At 33.9% G+C, this 21341-nt stretch overlaps 2 protein-coding genes across 2 annotated transcripts in view; both read right to left on the reverse strand.

The window, feature by feature from the left end:
- The window catches only part of LOC149549145 (uncharacterized), a 115904-nt gene extending 115210 nt beyond the window's left edge, over positions 1–694 (reverse strand). Inside the window, exon 1 of the mRNA XM_089792572.1 lies at positions 179–694. Within this exon, the coding sequence (XP_089648698.1) occupies positions 179–448 (270 nt within the window). The 5' untranslated portion in view covers positions 449–694. The remainder of the gene's footprint in view (positions 1–178) is intronic.
- A 5319-nt stretch (positions 695–6013) lies between these two features.
- Positions 6014–21341, reverse strand: part of LOC149549146 (uncharacterized) — a 35375-nt gene continuing 20047 nt past the window's right edge. Inside the window, exon 3 of the mRNA XM_089794269.1 lies at positions 6014–6638. Within this exon, the coding sequence (XP_089650395.1) occupies positions 6014–6638 (625 nt within the window). The remainder of the gene's footprint in view (positions 6639–21341) is intronic.

The following is a 21341-nucleotide window of genomic DNA, read 5'->3' on the forward strand; positions in this document are numbered from 1 at the left end:
ATGGGAGAAAATGGGCAGATGGTATTCGAAATAACACGGTTTTGAAACCCAAAAAAATATAGAGAAGAAAAAAAAATGTAATATTCAAGTTTTAGAGTTTCAACATTCTGAGCTTATATAGGTAAAAGACCATTATTTTAACATAAGCTAAATCAAAATCACAAATGTGAAAAAAGACCTGTTTCTGCTGCTCCTCTGTCATGGCATCCTCGTAATTCTCAGATACAGAAGGAATTTCGTCCTCATTTTCACCTTCACTGGCAGTTTCCCACCCTTCGCCCTCCCTATTGTCCATATGGCCGGCGGTTTCTGCATCATTAATCGTGTTAACCTCTGACTGCAAATGGCCGTTAAGTTTTCCATTATCCGAGTACTCTTCACTGGTGGTTGGTTTTGAGGCGTTTACATTTTCGTTGGCATCGTCGCGGGCAGGCTCTATGGTAACCATTTTCAGTAGAAAAATTAATGCGAACTGAATCGAAATCAGACGTATCTGTAGATCGTGCTTTCAGATCTTCTATTACACACCGACGTCGAATTTATATGCTAGCGTGTGCAGATGGGCATTCCAAACGATACTGTCGCTTTTGAACGACAGAGAACCTTCGAGCGTAAAAACTGCAATTTGCATTCAGCGTGCCATTTTATTTTCTGTTTTGTGTCCATGCAATATTATATTGACAACTAACTTATTCATAGTTTGATTTTATTTGCTCCCTTTTCTTGTCTTCATTTAATTTATTTTTTTCAATTAGCAGAAGTTAAAAACTCAAATGCAATTCTTCTAGTTTGTATGTCCCCAAAAAAATTGAATACTAAACACTTCAACATTTATCCATGTGGCACACATAAACACTATCTCATTATTTTAAATTTGAGATGATAATTATAATTATCATAATAGACATTTTATAATAGCACTTGCGTCATGGGGTACAAGGCAATAGTCGATAGGCAATTTTGTACATGTTTTTAACTTAACAACCTATATGTCCAATTGTGTAAGATAGAACAAATTATTCAGGTAATTCCTATTGCGTACATCATTTGACCAAATCAAAGAGTTTTCTTAGCTTCTATAGTGATGGCGTGGAAAACAAAGTTGTCTAATAGATAGGTTACTCTGTCACAAATTATTGTCATGGCTGATTGACCCAATAACTCAAGAAACAAGAAAATGAAAGGTATCTCAACCTGCTTGACTAGTGAAAATTTCAGGGAAAACCACCATGTGTTATCTTGCTTATCAAATTTGTAAGGAGCATCAAGTCCATTCTCCTTCATTGTAACATTAGAGGATGCCTCTATGACAAAGCCTTTTGTCTCTGTTACCATTTGTCATAGTTGTATTGAGGCAAGTGTGATTTTCCTTTAAAAGCTTCAACACTCTTTACTTTGTTCATAAGAAACCTGATGATTAGAAGTGACAAACTATTGGGTTAAAAAAATTGATTTCAAGCATAACCCCAAGTGTTCTTTCATGTTTCGAAGTTGTTCTCTTTATGGTTTAATATTTTGAGAACTATCGAGTGAACCCTTCCCACATGTTGTTATCCAATCTTGGACATAGAACCTCCGCTTTATCCTAAAGGAAGCATGAAAAATGTTTTGATGACTAACGACCAGAATCTCTTTTATATAATTGCAAACATGCAAATCTAATAAAAAAAGAAAATCATAGTAACACTGCTTAAAGGCTCTAATTTTTAGAAAAATAATTCTTATCGAAATTAACTTAAATAAACCAATTGTCTATAACAATCTAGTGTTGATATCAATCATAGAGATGCTAATGAAACATTTTGTATACAAAGTCATTAAATATTGATCAAAATATTTAAAAAGCAAGGAAAGTAAAGGTTAGTACACAAAAAAAAACCATTCATGTAATAATTACTTACCAAAACTAAATTCAAAACAATTGCAAAATTCTTCAAGGGACTGATTTGAACCTAAAATCATATCACACAGTAAACCAAAAAATGATTACAATCTAAAACACATGTAGATATTACCAGGTGACAAGTTGTCTTTGACAAAATATTTTGGGTCTATTCAAAGGGCCTTGAAATACAAACTCATAAATCCTTAATATCAGTGCTTGCAATGGTTGTTCCATTTTAGCAATAATCAATATATTGAATGGACAGTTGATATTTAACACTATACAAAATAGACAACTACCAAAATACTAACAATTAAAAATACCATTTGACCTTGATTCATACAAATATGTCAAATACCTTTTAGTATGGGATTCTACTCAAATTTGTGGTTATTTGAATACTCTGGCCCTATATTTAGAGGCATAAGTTCAACACATGACAAGATTTATGGATAGTTTTTATGAAAGTTTAAAATAATTAAAAATAGATTTTTTTTTAATATTTTTTTATTATTTTAGATAATTATGAGTCTTATATTACTTATTCTAATTTTATTTTATTTTAATAAAATAGATTATTTATATTGATTATTTTAATTATTAAAATAAAGATAATAATTTTTAAGTTTTATTACCAAATTAAAATTAAAAATATATTTTTTCAATTAATACAAATCTATTTTATTTAGCATTTTAGAGATTTGGATGTGTTATTATTATTTATTTTTATTTTAGTATTTTTATTTAATAAAAATTATACTTTTTTTTTTATTTTGATTTTTTGATTTTTTATCGATAAAAAATCATAGCCCTATAAAAATTTATGAAACAAAATAAAGGAATTACATCATCTCCATTCAAACAAGCACTGGTAGGAATGAACGAAGAAAGAAAACCTCTAGTCTAGCCCAGGACCAAGGTTCTATACATTACATAATTTAAAGGGGCTTTCTCCTGTTACCTTCCCTCGGCCCTTTCATTATAGTCACTGTCTAGAGATATGTCAAAGCCCTATTTAGGTACGGCTAGTGCTATTTTCTCCTTCCTCTCTGTATTAATGATTCTTTTACTAGAGTTGTGTTGTGGGGACTCATCCTCCTTCGAGTCCGAGTGCATCTCAAGGCTGTCCTCAGTATCAAAAGGCATATAGTCCTCTCTTGACTCATCCAAGTCCCCTCTACCCTTCTTGCCCTCCTTCCTATTGTTAATTTGTTTCCCCATAGACCTAGCCTTAAAAAATTTGTAGATTAACAACAAAAGCCCCTCATGGAAGCCAGGGTTGTTAGAATGCTTCCCCTTATAATCATTAATTTTTTCATTAATAGAAGAGTAGAGGTAGAAGGGAATAGATATCTTCGCCCCATACCTAAAATGGTTGAGAAGCATGAAATGGTAGGTGCAAAGGGGGTTGAATCTAGTGTCGAGGGAGATGTACTTGATAATAACCCGCAGCACAGACCTCCATAGCAATTTAATGGAGCTCAGCAGATAGTAAGTACCCTTCTTCACCAACGACTTTTTTCCTCCTAAATCCTTGGTGAAATCAACCACCGCCTGTCTCGAAATCTTTCTGTCTTTGTAGAATTTCTTTCCCATAATGGGAATGTCGATCACAGCAGAGATAACATCCTTCATCACCATGAAATCCACCCCATCAATTTTAACAATTCCCTCATTCCAACTCTTTACCATACTCTGGGTAATTGAGGGTTTCCAACCATGGAGTCATTCTATCAAATTTGTGACTTCTCCTTTTTCAAAATGCTCCACACCTTAGAGCGTCTTCGACACTTTTGAGCTTCGTCCTCTAGTTCCCTCAAGTGTCTTTCCCCCCCAATGATGTCTTCCTCTGTGCAATCTCTATTTCTATTATTGATGCCCTTCAAAGCTGGAATATCTTTGGCACTAGTCATTTTCTTGAAGCTTCCTTTCACCTTGTGTACTTTCTGCCCAAAATAGATCCTCAAAGTAAGTTGATGGATATTGTTGGTGTGAGAAGTACAAGTGTTGTCGTACTTACACATCATAGTTTTGCACATTCCCCATAACTCATAAACAATCATAAGGGACCTTTTATGATTCCCAATCTACCCAAGATCCTTTCTCTTTCAATCAGCTGATTAATATCTAATGGGCAATTATACCCATCTGTCCACTTAGCCACTTCATTGTTCTTGACTGCCTAATATGCCAACCTATCTGCCACATGATTAGCTTCTCGATACTCATGAGCCACATAAGTTTTTTCAAAGGTCTTAAGCTGTTGGATTCATTCTTCAATGATATTTGTTATTGTCCATGTTGGCTTGTTCTTCACATTAAGGCAATGTATAATATTTTTTGAATCTCCTTCCAGCCAAAGATATTTAACTCCCATATCTCTAGCCAGTTTAATTGTTTGATGAGCCACAATCGCCTCTACATGATGATTAGTTTTAATTCCTAGAGGGGCAGAGACCATAGCGATCCCTTTACCATATGCATTTCAGATGATGCCTCCCACCCCTGCCTTTCTCAGGTTGCCTTTGGTTGCCCCATCAAAATTAGCTCTATGCCATCCCTCAGGAAAAAGTATTTGCAATCTTCCCTCTTATTTTTATCCCTACCCTTTGTGCTGAGAAAGGGGATAGGGCCTTTTATATCGATGTAGTTTTCTAGCATAGCATTAAGGCATTTGTGGTAAACAACGTCTGCCTTAGTTTCCTTCTCCCTAAAAATTATGTTGTTCTACTCTTTCCAATCCCCCCAACACACATGGGGTAAGGTCCAATTCCACATGAACATGATATCACCCCCTAACAACCCATGGTTCCATTGTTCAAAGAGCCCCAAAATGTTGGAAGGAAAGCACCAGGTCATATTGAAATAAGAGAGGAAAAGAGACTAGATAGTTCTGATGAAATGGCAATGGATAAAGAGATGTTCAACACTCTCACTATGAATTTTGCACAGAATGCATTTGTTGGGCATCGCATTCCTCCTCTTGGTAAGGTTGTGCACTGTAAGAATGTGGTTTTGGAGCATAATCTAGAAATTAATATCTTCTCCATTACCCAGTTTCTATTTAGCTTTCTCAAAAGCTAAGCTCTTCATTCTTAAAAAGCCATTCCAAATGTTAGAGCCCCTTGGGTCAAGATCCCTACTAATAAACTATATAAAATTGATGTTAGCTGCATACTTAAACTTCAAAATATCTCTCCATTCCCCATTAGTTTTGAAAAGCCTCTAAATCTATTTCACTTGAAGGGCTTTATTGAATTGTTTCAAATTTCTGATCCCCAGTCTCCTAGCTTCTTTGATTTGCAAATGTTCTCCCAAGCCACCAAAGGGCATTTCTTGTTGTCTTCGATGCCTGACCATATAAAATTCTTCTATATTGCTTCTAGATTATCAGCCACCTTAGAAGGGATAGAGAAGAGGCTTAAAGCATAAGTAGGCAGATTCTACAAAGAAGATTTAATCAACATCACTTTGCTAGCCTGACTTAGAGTGATACCTTTCCATCCCACCAGCTTCCTATTGAATCTGTCAATGAGATTATTCTAAAAGTTGTCAGAAGGTTTGGACCCCAAGGGGAGACCCAAATAAATGGAAGGAAGGGTGCCAACATTGCAACCCAGAATGTTAGCAATTTTCCTCTGTCTATCCACTAGGGTGTTAAAAAAGAACATCGAGCTCTTGTTCCAGTTGATGAGTTGCCCAGTGGCATTGGAATAAATATTGAGGATGCTCTTCACATTTCTAGCTTCTCTCACTGAGGCCTCTCCCCCCCAAAATGGTGTCATCCATGAATTTTTGGTGGGTGAAGACCAAGGGACCAAAGGAAGGTTTCAGGCCCACTAAATCCCCTCTACTTCTTTTGAAATGGATAAGCCTACCCAAACCTTCATCCAGGATGATGAAAAGGATAGGTGAGAGATGATCTCCCTGCTAAAGCCCCTTGGAAGATTTGAAGAAGTCAGTGGGGGTCCCATTAACCATGACCACAAAGGAGGGGTAAGAAACCAATTGAGAAATAATCTTTCTCACTCTGGCATTAAAACCAAAAGCTTCTATAATTTTGTCCAAGAACCCCTAGTCCACCCTGTCATAGGCCTTAGAAAGTTCAAGTTTAAGAAGAAAACCCTCCTATATGGCAACATCAATGGAGTGGATCACTTCATGAACCTCAATGATGGAGTCCAAGATTTTTCTGCCAAGGACAAATCCCAATTGCTGAGGTGCAATAATCTTCAAAAGTAATTTGATAACTCTGTTAGTTAAAACCTTTGCAAAAATTTCCTGAACAAATTTGACTAGATCAAGTTGAATAACCTCCCAATATATCTGGAAGGGAAAACCATCAAGGCCAGGGGCCTTCTTAGCTGGCAATGCAAACACCGCCTCCTTAATTTCTTCTAACTTTGGGATGGCCACTAGAGGCCCATTTTGAGCATCATCGATCACACTAGGAATGGCATTAAGAATAACATTCTGGTCCTCTTCTTCCAAGTTAAGGTCTTTAGCAAGGATGGAAGAAAAGTACTTGATAGCTTCCTCCGCTATCTCATTATCTTCCCTAATAATATCATTCCCCTTTTTAATCTCATAAATTTTGTTGGCGGCCCTGTGCTTCAAAGCGAACAGGTGGAAGAATCTTGAGTTTTTGTCCCCTTCCTTGAGCCATACTAACCTAGACCTCTGCCTCCAAAACATTTCCTCTTTCCCCGCAATGTTGTGAAGCTCAGCAAGAATATCCCTCTCAGAATTCATCCTAATATCATCATATACCCCAATCTAAATCTCTTCTTACACCTTAGTAAGGCCCAAGTCCAAAATTCACTCTTTAGCTTAAAAACTATTATCAAAGTCCATTTTTTTCCATTTTTGAATCTCCATTTTAATGAATCTAAGTTTCTTGGCCACCTTAAACATGGCAGTTCCTTCAACCTGTATACCCCACTACTCCTTAATTTTGTCAAATAGGCCAGGGTGAGCAGACCACATCTTCTTAAATCTAAAGGGGAAAGCCTTCTTTCTATTGATGGTATCTAAGGTAAGAGAGATCAGAGAATTATCCAATCCAAGATGCAATATAGACGAGAGCTTGCAATGAAAATGGTTCATCTAATCCAAAGTGATGAGGGCCCTATCTAATCTCACCTAAATGCACTCCATGTCGATTCTCCTGTTGGACTAGGTAAATTTGCCTCCCCTGAGATCAACATCCAGAAGGGCAAGATCCCTTACCATGTCAGCCAAATGTTGCCTACTATCCACATTAGGTGGGAGCCCACCTAAATCCTCTAAGGCCAAGAGAGGGGTATTGAAATCACCCATAATGATGCCCTTTGGTTCTCCCATCCGGGCCACCAAATCACAGATTTTTTTCCAAAAGATTCTTATGCTATTCTTAGTATTAGGGGCATAGATGTTCATGAGAAACCAACTAACCAATTCCTTAGGATTAAAGAAATGCATGAGCAAAATATTACCTTTGTCAAAGATGATGTCAGCTTCAAAGGTTTCCTTCGAGATTACTAACAGGCCTCCAGAAGCCCCATAAGAGTTTGTAGTTGTGTTCTTCATTCCTTTACTAAAAAATATCTTTTCAACTTTCTCCTTCTTCATTTTAGTTTCTTGAATCAAAAATAACTCTAGCCTATGATCCCTAATCATATTCCTAACAATTTCCTATTTGTGGATTCCATTGAGTCCACGAATGTTCTAGGAGATGATCTTCATGATTTATTTTGGCTACATGTTTCCTGGATGTTTCTTTGGGTCTCATCCAAAATATTCCTCCTTGTTTCTTCCTTTTTGATCTGATGATTGTTCTTCCTACTTGGAGTAATGGATTTGCTTCCAGTGTCAGCTTTTACCCCGCTCCTCGTTGTTGCAGGCGAGACTGGCGAGGGGTCCTTGCTATTTTTCTTTTTCTTTTTCTTGAATGAAATCTAAGGTCCTTCATTGGCTTCCTTGTAGCTATCAAAGAGAGCCTCCATCCAGGAGACATGCCCAGGAGTGGTGGCAGAAACCCTCTCGAGAAATTTGTTGATCGATGTAGGGGAAACCCCTTTGCTTGTGTTTAAGTTTGATTCCTGTGTAAGAGGCTATCCCAACACCTCCACAAGAACCTCATCCTAAGAGTTAGGGATGCTTGATGCTTTGTTAGTTTCCACCACTATGGTCTCCTTGTTGGTATTCCTCCCTGTGGCCATAGCCACATCTGTATTGCCAACCACATTATTCACTCCTCCCACCTGAGTGGTGATTTTGGGATTAGTCTCGATATCTATCAAGACCCTATTGTTATTTGTCAGTAAAACCTTGTGTTGTGCCTCCTCCTCATAAACTTTGTTTCCTTCTAAAGTTTTGTGTTCCAATGGGGTCTCCGTCTTATCTCTCTCTCCAAAAACTTCTTCCCCTGGAATCTTTCCTTCTACTACTTTCTCCTGAACCACACCTTTCTAAGAGCTTCCGCTTGGTTCAGGGATTTGTCTTGGTTATCCTTTCTCTTTACTTGTTATCTTTTAATGTTATTTGTGCATTTATATATTTTTTGTTTTATTCATTCAAGAATATTATTATTTTTAATTAATAGAAAAAATGGTAATAATTATTTTAATTCATTATTATTATTATTGTTAATTGCTAAAAGAACAATTAAATTAAAGTAGAAATAAACTTTTTATAATATAATTTATCAAAAAATATCCATATCTTTTTTTACCTAAAAACAATAATTTTAGATTTTATATTATTAATTTTATCCATTCTATTATATTTTTATACAATGTTATTTTTTATTTTAATTTTCAAATTGATTAATAAAAAATATAATTAGTAATAATTATTTTACTCATTAAAAATAGATAAGATGAGTTTTTCCAAATAAAATTATATATATATATATATATATATATATATATATATGTTGGACTTCATTTTCTTAACATGTAGCAAAATAGTTTTACAGGTTTCTAAAGGTTGTTTTGTGGCTTCTAAAGTAGTTTCACGACGTGAGACAAATTTTTCGAGTAAAAAGTACAAGGGCAATCCCACATTAAAAGTTTATCATCTAATTATAAATTATTGAATATAAATATTATATATTATATTTAAATTAATTTAAGATAAGCTAATTATTTTATTGGAAAAAAGATATATAAAATTATTTGTATACATAATTTCGAGGTATTTCTCCTCATCTATTCCCTTATTTCTTATTTATTTTCATCCATTCCTTCTTCTATTTGGCAGGAACTTTGACGCATTGGTCTCTTGTTTAATTCCCTTCCATGAATTTCATGACTTAATTAACAAGTTTAATTCAGGAGGCATTTTTTAATATACAAGAGGTGAAAGAGAGTTTTAAAAATGAGAATTATAAAAAATTAAACAAGAAAAATAATATATCAAGGTTTACAATTTTTATTTTTAAAGTTGATTTCAATATCATAAGGTCAAAAGAGTTAATATTAATTGATAAAATATCCTTAAGCTTTTTTTTTTGAAGCTTTAGCTAAGAAAGAAAGGAACGAAAGAAATGATTGCTACTTGATAGTTTGATTTTGTAGACACTTTTATGAGTAGAGTTTAAGGTTGATACCTCATCCATGGTGAACATCACTACAAAATGTTTTACCATATAAGAAATCGAAATGGGTATTAAGAAATTGGATGTTGAAAGGCTAAAGATTTGGTTAAGCTACAAGCATGTTATTTAATTTGGGATATGAAAACTCTTGCTCCACATATCATGAATATATTCAACAACATCATTCAATAGTAGATTCTTAAAGAATGGACAACTAGCATAATGATGCCTCTTTTCAAGAGCAATATCATCAACAATCCCTCCAATTATAAGGCCATGAGTATAAATCCTTTGTTTAGAAAATTATTTGGCAACATGATAGAAAATGGAATTAGCAAGTGGGATAAAATAAAATAATTTATAAATGTACATGAGAGCAAGTTGGTTTCAAGCCTAGCAATCCATGGTTGATCATGTCATGCCTAAAAAGTACACAAAAGCATGATGCAACATCATATATTTGTGCCAAATTAACCATTTTGCAATTTTTTTTTTCCTTTTCAAACATAAACTTGTAATTATATAACATAATAATTAAATATACAAGTTGTACTCGAAACTGAAGAATTGGAAGGACAAAGTGGCTACAAAATATCTACTATTCAACATCCACAAAATAATTTACAGCAGCTCGAGATCCAGATGAATCAAGAAGGTTTGAGTTCACCAAAATATGGTAGAATAAAAGGAAAAAGAGGCAGGAAATCTTCGAAGGAACTCAGGGAGGCAGATGGACTTTGTAGAAAACAACAAAAGATTGACCATCTATTGAATAACGAGAAGGGGAAGTGCCTTCCCAGGGAATCATGAGGATCGCCACATGGAATGCTAGGGGCCTAAATGCCCCTAGTAAAAAGAGGTTATTGAAACAAAATATGAAAACTTTTGATTCATAAATTATTTTAGTTCAGGAAACAAAGCTAAATAAGACAGAAGGTTTTAAACTAAATAAGATGCTAGGTCTCTAGGGTTCCATCTTTCAGGAGTCTGTAGGTGTGTCAGGGGGTCTAGGTTTAATTTGCAATTCTAGGAAGGTAGCCACACATTATCTTGAATATAGTAGCAATTGGATCAATGTAAGTGTTCAAAGTCTTAAATCAAATTTGCAATTTATTTTAATTAATGTATATGGTCCAAATAGTCTATTAGGGAAAAAGGTTGTTTGGGATGAAATTAACTCTTTCATTTATAACTTTAAGGAAAAATCCATTTTAGTAGGAGGTGATTTTAATACTATTTTAAACCTAGAAGAAAAAGCAGGAGGTATTCAACATCTCTCTCAATCATCTTTAGCTTTTAAAGCATGGTTTGATAAACATAATATGATAGATATTGCAACGAATCATGGAATTTATACATGGAAGGATTTTGCGTACATTACTGAAAAACTAGATAGGTTTTTTATAATAGGAAATATAGATTATTATAATTTAAATTTCCAATCTTCTATCCTGTTGATCGTGAGATCTAACCATTTTCCTGTTAGTTTTGAATTTAGTGAGCCTTCGAAACCTGTTAGGAATCCATTTAAATGTGAAAAGATGTGGTTCCAAGATCCTAATCTCATTAAGAATATTAGAGATTGGTGGGTACAAACTAAATTCGAAGGCTCTAAGATGTTTATCTTCGTTTCTAAACTAAAAATGTTAAAAGAAAGGATCCTAAGATGGAATAAAGAACATTTCAATAATATCTTTAAAGAAAAAATGGAGATAGAAGATAAATTAAAAAATCTGAATCTAAAAATTATTAAGAAAGGTATGACCAATGAAAGTTTTTTTTTAGAAAAAGAACTCCTCGCTAAATAGGAGGATATTCTTTCCAAAGAAGAATTTTTTTGGAGACAGAAATCATGAGAAAAATGGCTAGATGAGGGAGATAGGAATACAAAATTCTTTCATAATTCCACTCTATATAATAGATCAAAGAGTAAAATAATGAGTATTAAAAATCACTTGGGTATATAGATTGAAAAACCAAAGGAAATAGTAGATACTTTCATAGCCCATTTTTAGGAAATATTAAATAATTATGAAGGGTCTAATAGAGAGGCTCAAGTGAAATTGCTTAGATTTATCCCAAAATTAATTTCACCTAAGCATAATAAGATGTTAAATAAATCGATCACTTTGGAAGAAGTGAGATCGGTAGTCTTTAATATGAATCTGGATAAATCTCTAGGACTAGATGGCTTTCAGGCCTTCTTCTTTCAGAAATGTTGAGATATTATTGGGGAAGATCTATGGAAAGCCATTGAAGCTTCAAGGAATGGAGGAGCTCTGTTATCAGAGATTAATTACTCCTTTCTCACTCTGATCCCTGAAAAGAATGGGGTCGAGACTCCGAGGGATTTCTAGCCTATCGCATTATGCAATACGGTTTATAAAATCTTCTCCAAGATTCTGGCAAATAGGCTTAAAGGTTTCCTTCTAAAGTTAATTTCAAAGGAACAAACAGGTTTTGTCCCTGGTAGATCCATTTTGGATGGCATTCTTACAATCCAAAAAACTATTCATTCTGCTTAAAAAAAAAAAAAGAGGCATGCATGTTTATGAAATTGGATATTCAAAAGGCTTATGATATGGTTGATTGGCATTTCCCCTGCAAGGTCCTCGAAGCATTTGGATTCTCTCATCAATGGTTTAATCTCGTTTTTAAATTCATTTCCACTCCCAAGATTTCTATTCTTATTAATGGGTCGCCCGAAGGTTTTTTTGAAATATCAAGAGGTAGAAGACAAGGAGACCCATTATCTCCTTCCCTCTTCATCATTATGGCAGAAGCTTTTGGGAGACCAGTTTCAGATGCCTATCAAAACTAGAAAATTTCTAGTATTACTGTTACTAGAAATATGCCTAATATCATGCATCAACAATATGTAGATGATACAATTCTGCCAGGCAAGAGTACAACTTCTAAGGCATTGGGACGTAAGGCCATCATTAAGTCATATATGGATGCTTCAGGTCAAAAGGTGAATGAACTCAAATTTGAGATATATTTTTTAAATATTAAAACTAAAATGGAAGATTTGATTTGTAAGATAATGGATTATAAAAAAGGACAATTTTTGTGTAATTACTTAGGTATTGCTCTAGAGAAGGGTTCGAAATCTAGTCAGGTTTGGCAGAATACTTTTGTCAAGCTGGATGCGAGGATAGGTAACTGGAAAGATAAGTTGCTTTCAAAGGTAGGAAAGACTACTAAAATTAGTTCAGTCTTATCATCCATTCCGACCTTTCCTCTTTCCTATCTTCCCCTTTCTAAGAATATGCTTTCAAAATTCGAAGCAAAACTTAGAGATTTTCTTTGGAAAGATTGTGAAGAAGATAAAAAATTGGTTCTTATTAAATGGGAGAATATTTGTAAACCTAAGGAATTTGGGGATTTAGGGATAAAGAACCTTCAATGGCAAAATGAAGCTTTAGGTGCAAAATTAATTTGGCGTCTTTATAATGAAAGAGATCATAAATGGGCTAAGATATTTTACAACAAATATCTTAATCCAATTGACCCTCTGTCAATATTCAAAATGGAAAATTTTCCTAAAAGGTCAGAGTGCTAGAATTTTATGACAAAATGTGTGCATTTAGTAAGCAAGTTCCTCACCTGGGACGTGGGTTTGGGTGATAAATCCTTATTTTGGGAGGAATCCTGGGATGGACTCCCCCCAATTTCTTCCTATCCCTTCCCTAAGAATTTCAAAGAAAAATTGGTCTCATTATGGAGTGATAAAGTCAAGGATTATAAGATCAAAATGTATTTGAAAGGCTCCTATCAATGGGTTTGGAGATCTTTGGAAGGGTTAGGTTTAGACCCTATATCAATCAAGGCTTTTGAGAAGATTTTGACAGATAAGAAGATTAAGTAATCTAAAAGGAAAGTTGAAGTTATTTGGGCTGGTTCTAATGGTGGAAAATACAGTGTGAAAAATGGATATAAAGCTTTGGTCCATTCTCAAAGTTGGAATCAAGTCGAAATTTCCCTCAAATTTTGTTGTGATGTGGCTTGTCTCCCTAAGGCCGGATTCTTTTTGTGGCTTGTTTTCCAAAATAGAATCCTAACAGCTAACATATTATCCAAATTTGGTGTTATTGGTCCTTCTTGGTGTGTGTTATGTAAACATATTAGCGAAGATATGGATCATCTTTTATATAGTTTCCCATATGCCTAGGCATGTTGGAATTGGCTTTAGCTCTAATTAGGGTGGTCAAAACCTATGTTGAAATGTTTCCTAAATTTCCTTATTGCCTTGCCTACAAGCATGGTTAATGGTGTTTATAATAAACTATGGAATATATGCCCTTCTATTGTGGCATGGGAGATCTAGAAAGAGAGAAACCATCGCATTTTTCGTGAAATCAAAATGAAATTAAAATAATTATTATTAAAAATAGAGGCTAGTATAGTGGAAATGATTAATTCCCATCTTAGGAAATCCATGAAAGAGTAGGGATCTTTCTCTGATTGGGATGGTCTTATGAAGAAGAATTGGTCCAACTTGATTAATCTGCCTCTAGTATATCTTAAGAAAAGCAAGGAGGCTAGGGCTAGGTGCAAATGGGAACCTCCCCCTTACAGATGGTTTAAACTCAATTTTGAAAAAGTAGCAAGAGGTAATCCTGGTGTGGTAGGAATTGGTTGTATAATTAACAATGACACTGGTAAGTGGGTAGTGAAGTAGGCGATGTCAATTTCTCCTACCTCTAATAACCTAGCAGAACTAGAAGCATTGGACAAAGGTTTGTAGTTATGCATCGATTTAGGTTTGTCTAGGGTCATCATAGAAGGTGACTCTCAGATTATCCTAAATGCAATTAGGAAGTGTGTCACCCCTGATTGGGTCATGAATTCAAAATTAAGTGAAGTTCTCATGCTCTTAGATTGTATCGAAGAAATTTAAATATGTCATATTTTTTGAGAAGGCAATCAAAAAGTAGATTGGATAGCTAATAAAGGAACAAACGAGGTTAATTTTTTAGGTTTATAATAATATATAGTTCAATTATCTTCCTAGTGTGTTAGACCACATAGGCCTTTTTTCATTTTCCTTTTTATTATCTCCTATGATATTCTATTATTGTATTTTGTATTTGGGCTTGGTATGGGGAGGTTCCCCTTTGGTGTTGATCCCATTAGCTTTTTATGTCGGTGCTTTGGGTCTAGGATAATTGGTAATCATATCCTTTTTCCATCATTAGGAGTAGTGGCTCACTGTCTTTTAATCTTTGTTATGAGTTCGTGATTTTGGTATTGTTTTTTTGGAAGTTTCCTATGATTAGGTTTGTAATCGTCAGCTAGATGAGGTTAGGACATCCTAGACTCTAGAGGGTTCTTTTTGGCTTTTATTGGGGTCATTTTCTCTGGTCTCTATTTGATTGTGTTCGGCGAGTATGGATTCAAATGTCTATGTTTTTCATACTTCAGAATCTCATACCATGGCTTTTTGTGGCAACATCAAACCTGAACATTGGAACTAGATTCTGAACCCTATGGATGGCATGTATAGAATTGTAGTGAGCAGAGTAATTGGGGAGGGTGTCTTCAATTATAAGTATACGTGGAGAACCCATAGCAACATAATTGGCTCCTTTAGAGGATGTATGTCAAGGGCAAAGGTGAATTCTGATGCTATCATCAGTCTCTATTGTAGTATCTTTGATCCCACATAGAGAAAGGGTTTAGAACAAGCAGTTTGCAATATTGATGGAAGCTGAGGATTCCATTGCTAGAGAGGTATATGGAACTCTGGTGGGGATCACTAGAACTGGAAGTTACTTTCCACCGTCCATCCTTGTTTATTTGGGAGAATTATGCCTTCTATAGAGAGTGACCCAAAATGGAGGCCAACATCCAATTTCTTCTCCGTTGGAGGGGCATAGTGGAGGATGAAAATAAAGACTGGTTAATCAATTACCTGAAAGCATTTAATGCTTCCATCTAGCAAGGGGTTACATTTGAAGATCTGGATGCCCTAAAGTTCTCCACTCCAAATGCGGAAAAGACAAGTAGGGCTAAATTTGATTTTGAATTTCCCCCTAACTACCATGTAGAAAACCCTAATGACATCCCTGATGTCATAATGGTATACTAGAAGTAGGGTAGTTTGTTGGTTCTCCAGGTTAACATGTTCAAATTTTGTATCGTTCAGATTAATTAGGGGTTAGGATGCGCATTTTCTGTATAGCCTTATACTAAGTTTCATTTAGAATTGAATTTATCACTATATTTAGTAGGTAATATATGATAGAAGGTTTGTGATTATATACTTCTGTATAGAACAATAGACTCTCTGTTTCAAACAAGACTTTGTAAGGACAATTTGTTACATGATATATGGATAGCTTTGTTAACATTTTTTGGTATGTGTAGATCCCATATTTGTTTGATATTATCTTGCAGAGATTATTTTGTACAATACTTGGATAGATTAACAGAGTTATTAATTATTGTTAGCTCCCACTTATTTTGGTGTATAAGGGTGTATGAGAATGGTTTCATTATATTAAAATCTTTATCTAGATTTGTGGTACCCTTTTATAGTTTGTCATACGGTTCGGGCTCCTATTCTAATCTGTGACTTCATAGATATTTTTTGGATGAATCTCCATTTGATAGTTGTAGATGGCAAATGATTGTATGATGATTGTTGTCTTTAGAATATATTTTGTTTTGAGCTGGTCCTTTACTGGTTTATGTTGGTCTGCCTACCAATTGGATAATTCATCCCACATTTTGGCTCTTAATGTCCTTTATAATGTTGGCTCCTTAATTTGGGTGCTTCTAGCATTCTTTGACTGAGTTTGATGTTTGCATGAGGCATGGTGAGATGTAATTTAGTAATTTGATGGATATGGGTATTTTGATCCATTTATACAGAGAACACCTTCATTGAATGGGATAGTTCAAGATTTGCATTATATGGTTTAATATGTTGTTTGAATATCTAATGTAGACTCTTAATTTAGCTATTATGTCCAATAGATGGTATGTTATTAACTTAAGGAGACAAAGTTTCTGAGATGTGATATTTTTCTTATGGTTAGGCTTTAGTGTATGTTTGGGTGAGTTTTAATTTGGATGTGATATGTATGTTTAAGATTAGTTTGTAGGTTTAAGACATCCATATGTTTCCATTGATGCACCAATCTAGATCTAATTTGTAGTATGTCTTCTCTTGGTGAATTTAATAGGCTTGAGATCTTGTCACGTATTTCCTTGGATAAGAGCTTGTTTTATTGGTCTCTTGGTCACTAGGTAGATTATTAGTTGATTATCTTTTTGATTATCTTGGTTATAATGGTTTATAAGATATGATAAGGAGATTAATTATTTTGATTAATATTTTTTCTACAATTATTTGGCAAGGTGGTCAACTGATTATGGTTTATTTTTGGAAGATTTTCATATTAGGATTATCTGGTCTCAACTTAAGGAGGATGTTTATTATTAAATTTATTATTTGATACTAACATGCTTTATTGTGTAGATTATAAATAGGTAAATTTTTAGCAAATTGGGAAAATATTGGCACAAGGCATCTGTTTTCCTTCTTGAAGTTTCATGGCTGCTCCTGCTAATTAAAGTATATGTTCCAATTATCAATGATTTAATGTAACTATCTAGGGCATTTCCCTAATCCTATAAATCAAATTTGATATTGTAAATTAGAGGTGTCTGATTGGGGTATGCCCCTTTTAAGCTGTAATAATAAAGGATGCTTGTCCTAGGCTAGACTGGAGGTTTTCTTCTCCGTTCTTTCCTACTAGTGCCCGTTTGAATGGAGATTGTTGATGTACTTTTTATCTTTGTATTAATAAAATAATCAAGGCCTTGGTCATTTACCAATTTAAAAAAAAAAAAAAATTAAATATACAATTGACAATTACATTTAATTATTAGTCATATCATTTGTGATCAAACTCTTAAATAACTAGTTGATATTTCTAAGGACTAAACATAAAATGGATTCTTAATAATCAAGCTGATCTTGCTTTCCATTGATGGGCCTCCAAAAGGCCATCATTCTAAGTTCTTTTTATCTTATTTTCAAATATTCATCTTGCAAAAACAATCATGACTTTATGGTTTTAAGTAGATAAACTTATGTTTTTATGCATATGTTATACATATATGTTAAGACATGAAGTAGAAGTATGGATAATTTAAATATGCTATATTTGCTTGAATCTATGGACATAAATGGTATAATTAAGTAATGTTACATGTTGATAAATGTTTCCCCATCTATGTTATGTTTTGGGTAGTTTTCCTCCTATAGCCATAGGATTTGCAAGAGTGGTAATTTGAACTCTACACCTTTTCTCTAATATTGATGATGAAAATAAATATATGTATGTGGAAATTGTGTGCACATTGATTATTTTGCAAGTAATTGTCATAGATATTCAAAGATTAACACCTCAACCCTAAATTCAAAGTCAACTAAATTGCTAAACCATTGCAAGCAGAGTGAATCATTCATTTCTTTTTGTTGTTGTAGTGCATGAATATAGCTTCTACAATTTGCTATATTCCTAGAGGATTTATTCATGGTTAATGATGTTTGTGTTTCAAACTTTATGAGTATGTAACTGATCCTCATTAATGGAGTGATCTTTGATTTTGGAAGTAGTTGTAATTTCCTTTAAATAATGACTATTGTAGCCTTCAACACAGTTAGTTGGAAGAAGAATAGAATAAGTTGATTTTCGTAGCACCTAAGTGAGATACTATATTCAATTAAGTGTACTCTTTCACCATGAACAAATAGAATGCATAGTTCAAGTTTAAATCTTTTATCTTGATTGTCTTTTCTATTCACTCATCCAAGAGGGCCCACTTGGTGAGTGAATTGTTCCATTAGAATAGATTGCATTTCCTTATTTGTTTCCTTGCAAGGTAGAATTATGTTGCTCCTAAAGCCATTGGAAGGTTTTTTATTCTTAGATTAAATATATATAATATTTTAATATTCACTTAAAATTTAGTATTTATTTCCAACATAATTGGTTATCTACCTTTATCATCACTAAACTTATTATTGAAAGATGCAAGGTGTGTTTTGGGGATTTGATCTCTAATAAGCATTATGGATTTTTTGTCCGTAGACAAGTTCTTGATGGGATGTTGATTTCTACAAAGGTCACTCATTTTATTGCAACCTCTAAGGAGAGGGTCGTGTTCATCAAAATTGACATGAAAAAAAGCTAATGAAAAAGTCAAATGACATTTTTTGTAGAAAGTTCCTTTGAATTTTGGATTTAGGGGTGATTAGGTTGATTGGAACGTGAGTTGTGTAACGCCCCGCTTGGGAACCCAAAAGAAATAAATCCAATTTCTTACAAAGTTTATTGAACTATTTATTTTCTAAAGTTTATACAACATCAAAGGAACAATGCAGAAGCAATATACAAAAACACAACATTTACGCATGTAATTACAATATGAATTTCCTTCCTCAAGGGTTCATTCATGTTGAGTCACGTTTAATATTTTTTTATCATTTAAAAAAAAAAATTTAAGTACAATATCCATAATCACAAAAATATAACATATTAATCTCAAAAGAAAATACATGACTACAAATGATACAATGAAATACATCTAATGGATAACATCCACTACACATGTCATAGGATAGGCAAGAATAGATATAAGTACATCAAAATAAAAGATACATGATAACATATAAATACATCAATTGAATAAAAGTCTCCAAGACAAAGATAAGAATAATAAAGGTACAACTACATCATCGACCATTCAACATCTATAAATCTGAGGGAGACCCAAATGGTAAGAAGTCACTACCTCCCGATCACGTGGTTACCTAGTTAGGCTTCTACTCCCACAATGCAGGAAAGATAATGAATGATACACGTACAACTAATCAAACCACCAAACATTCCTACCCAAGGAATCCTAATAGCCAAATCTACCTCAAGGGTAACACAAACTACTAAAAAAAAAAGATAACCAAAGTTGAAAGAACAGTCATCCAATAGCAACACCACATACCAAGTCAACATACATATATGGAAATTCAAAAATAATTCTTATGGACAAGTATGGAAAATAAGAAAAGAATGGCTTTAATTGCTTGGGATAAAGTCTACATGCCTATCAATAAAGGAGGTCTTGGTCTTAGAAGGGTAACAAATATGAATGAATCTCTTCTTGTCAAGCTTATTTGGTGATGGCATAAAGAGGAGGGAGAATGGAGAGACATTTGGAATGATAAATATAATAGGGAGAATATTGGGTTCAACCTCTTCCTTAGTAATGAGGTTTCCCAAGGATGTTCTGAAATTTGGAAACATGTTTAGAAAAATAAGCAAATTATAAATAAAGGAGTCAAATGGAAGGACTATTAATTTTTGGGATGATATTTGGATTCTTGATCATACTCTCAGTTTTGATCAGAGGTGGAATGGATTTATCGATCAATGCAAGAACTTGATTGGGGTCTTTGTTGATTATTATTGGGAAGAGGATAAATGGGTTAACCTCAATAAAGTGGATATTAATCTCAATGATCTCAAAAAAATCCTAAATGTTGTCTTTTTAATTCAAGAGGAGGATACTTTAATTTAGAAATACAATTTGAAAGGGTTGTTCTCTATGTCTTCTTTGTATACCAATGCTTTTGAGGATTATCAGTCACCTTGCTAGGCTAAAGCTTGGTATAAAGGAATGAGCCCTAAAGTTAAACATTTTTTCTGGACTCTTTTGCAGGATAAAATTCTAACCACTAATAATTTGATGAAGAAAGGTATGAATTTTATTAATAGAAGCTATCTCTGCAAGGAAGTAGAAGAGTCGATTAATCATCTAACTATTCACTATTCTTATACTAGAAGGTTATAATAAAGGATATGTGGTTCATTGGATTTGGTTTGGGTCTCCCCCCTCACTATTCAAGAGTTCTTTAAAGGATGAAAGTCTCCCACTTGTAATTTTTTGATTATGAAGCTTTGGGATTTCATCTTCCCTTTTCTTTATCGAGGAGCGTGGAAGGAAAGAAATGATAGGGTGTTTAGGGGTAAGGAGACTAACTCTGTAGTGCTTGCCCCTAGTTTGCATTTTGTTATTATTGTCGAACTCTTTTAGGTCAGTTTCATGCTTGATGATTAGTAGCATTATCTTTCATATTATAAAATATTGTTTCACACTTGGTTGATTTTATGATGAGACTACTTGGTACTATTTACCTCATGTATGCATGATGATGATTATTACAATGATTTTAGTTATTTGATGATGATTAGTTAGATGGATTATTATACGTGTTTTCTTTTGGATACTTACCCCATACTGCATGTGTATGGTGTGCATGCATATTTTCTTTATGTATGATGTTTCTGATGTGGTTAAGGAAGGGAGTCATAGTCACCTACTAGTCGGGATCTACATGATGCACCACTTCCTATCATTACCTATTTAGTTTAGTATATATGTGTTTGTACATGCATGGATTTTATGCAGATTGTAGTTACCAAGTATCGACTTTCCTGAATTTCCAGGATGAGCGTACCCTATTGCATTATCTCAATGGTAAGAGAGAGGAGATAAATTCTTGAGTCCAAATCCTAAACCTTTAAACCCATTTGTCCTAGCAAAGTAGGACAAGTATCTGAGATGATTACCCTTCCAAATGCATCATACGACGTAAATTCGTGATTACAACCCTAGAGTTTGATCTTGTACGTGGTATTTTTATGATGGGTTTTCGTATTTCGTCTTATAGGTCTTTGGTGATCTTTCTATTAATTAAGTCTAACTAAAAGATTAAATTAATGACTTAATTTAATGAAAAATTGTTATGATATTTTCAATATTTAATTATATTTAATTAATTGGAAAATTAATTAAATA

This window comes from Cupressus sempervirens, chromosome 7, assembly GCF_028749045.1.
Source record: "Cupressus sempervirens isolate cs-2001-9-10 chromosome 7, ASM2874904v1, whole genome shotgun sequence".
NCBI lineage: Eukaryota > Viridiplantae > Streptophyta > Pinopsida > Cupressales > Cupressaceae > Cupressus > Cupressus sempervirens.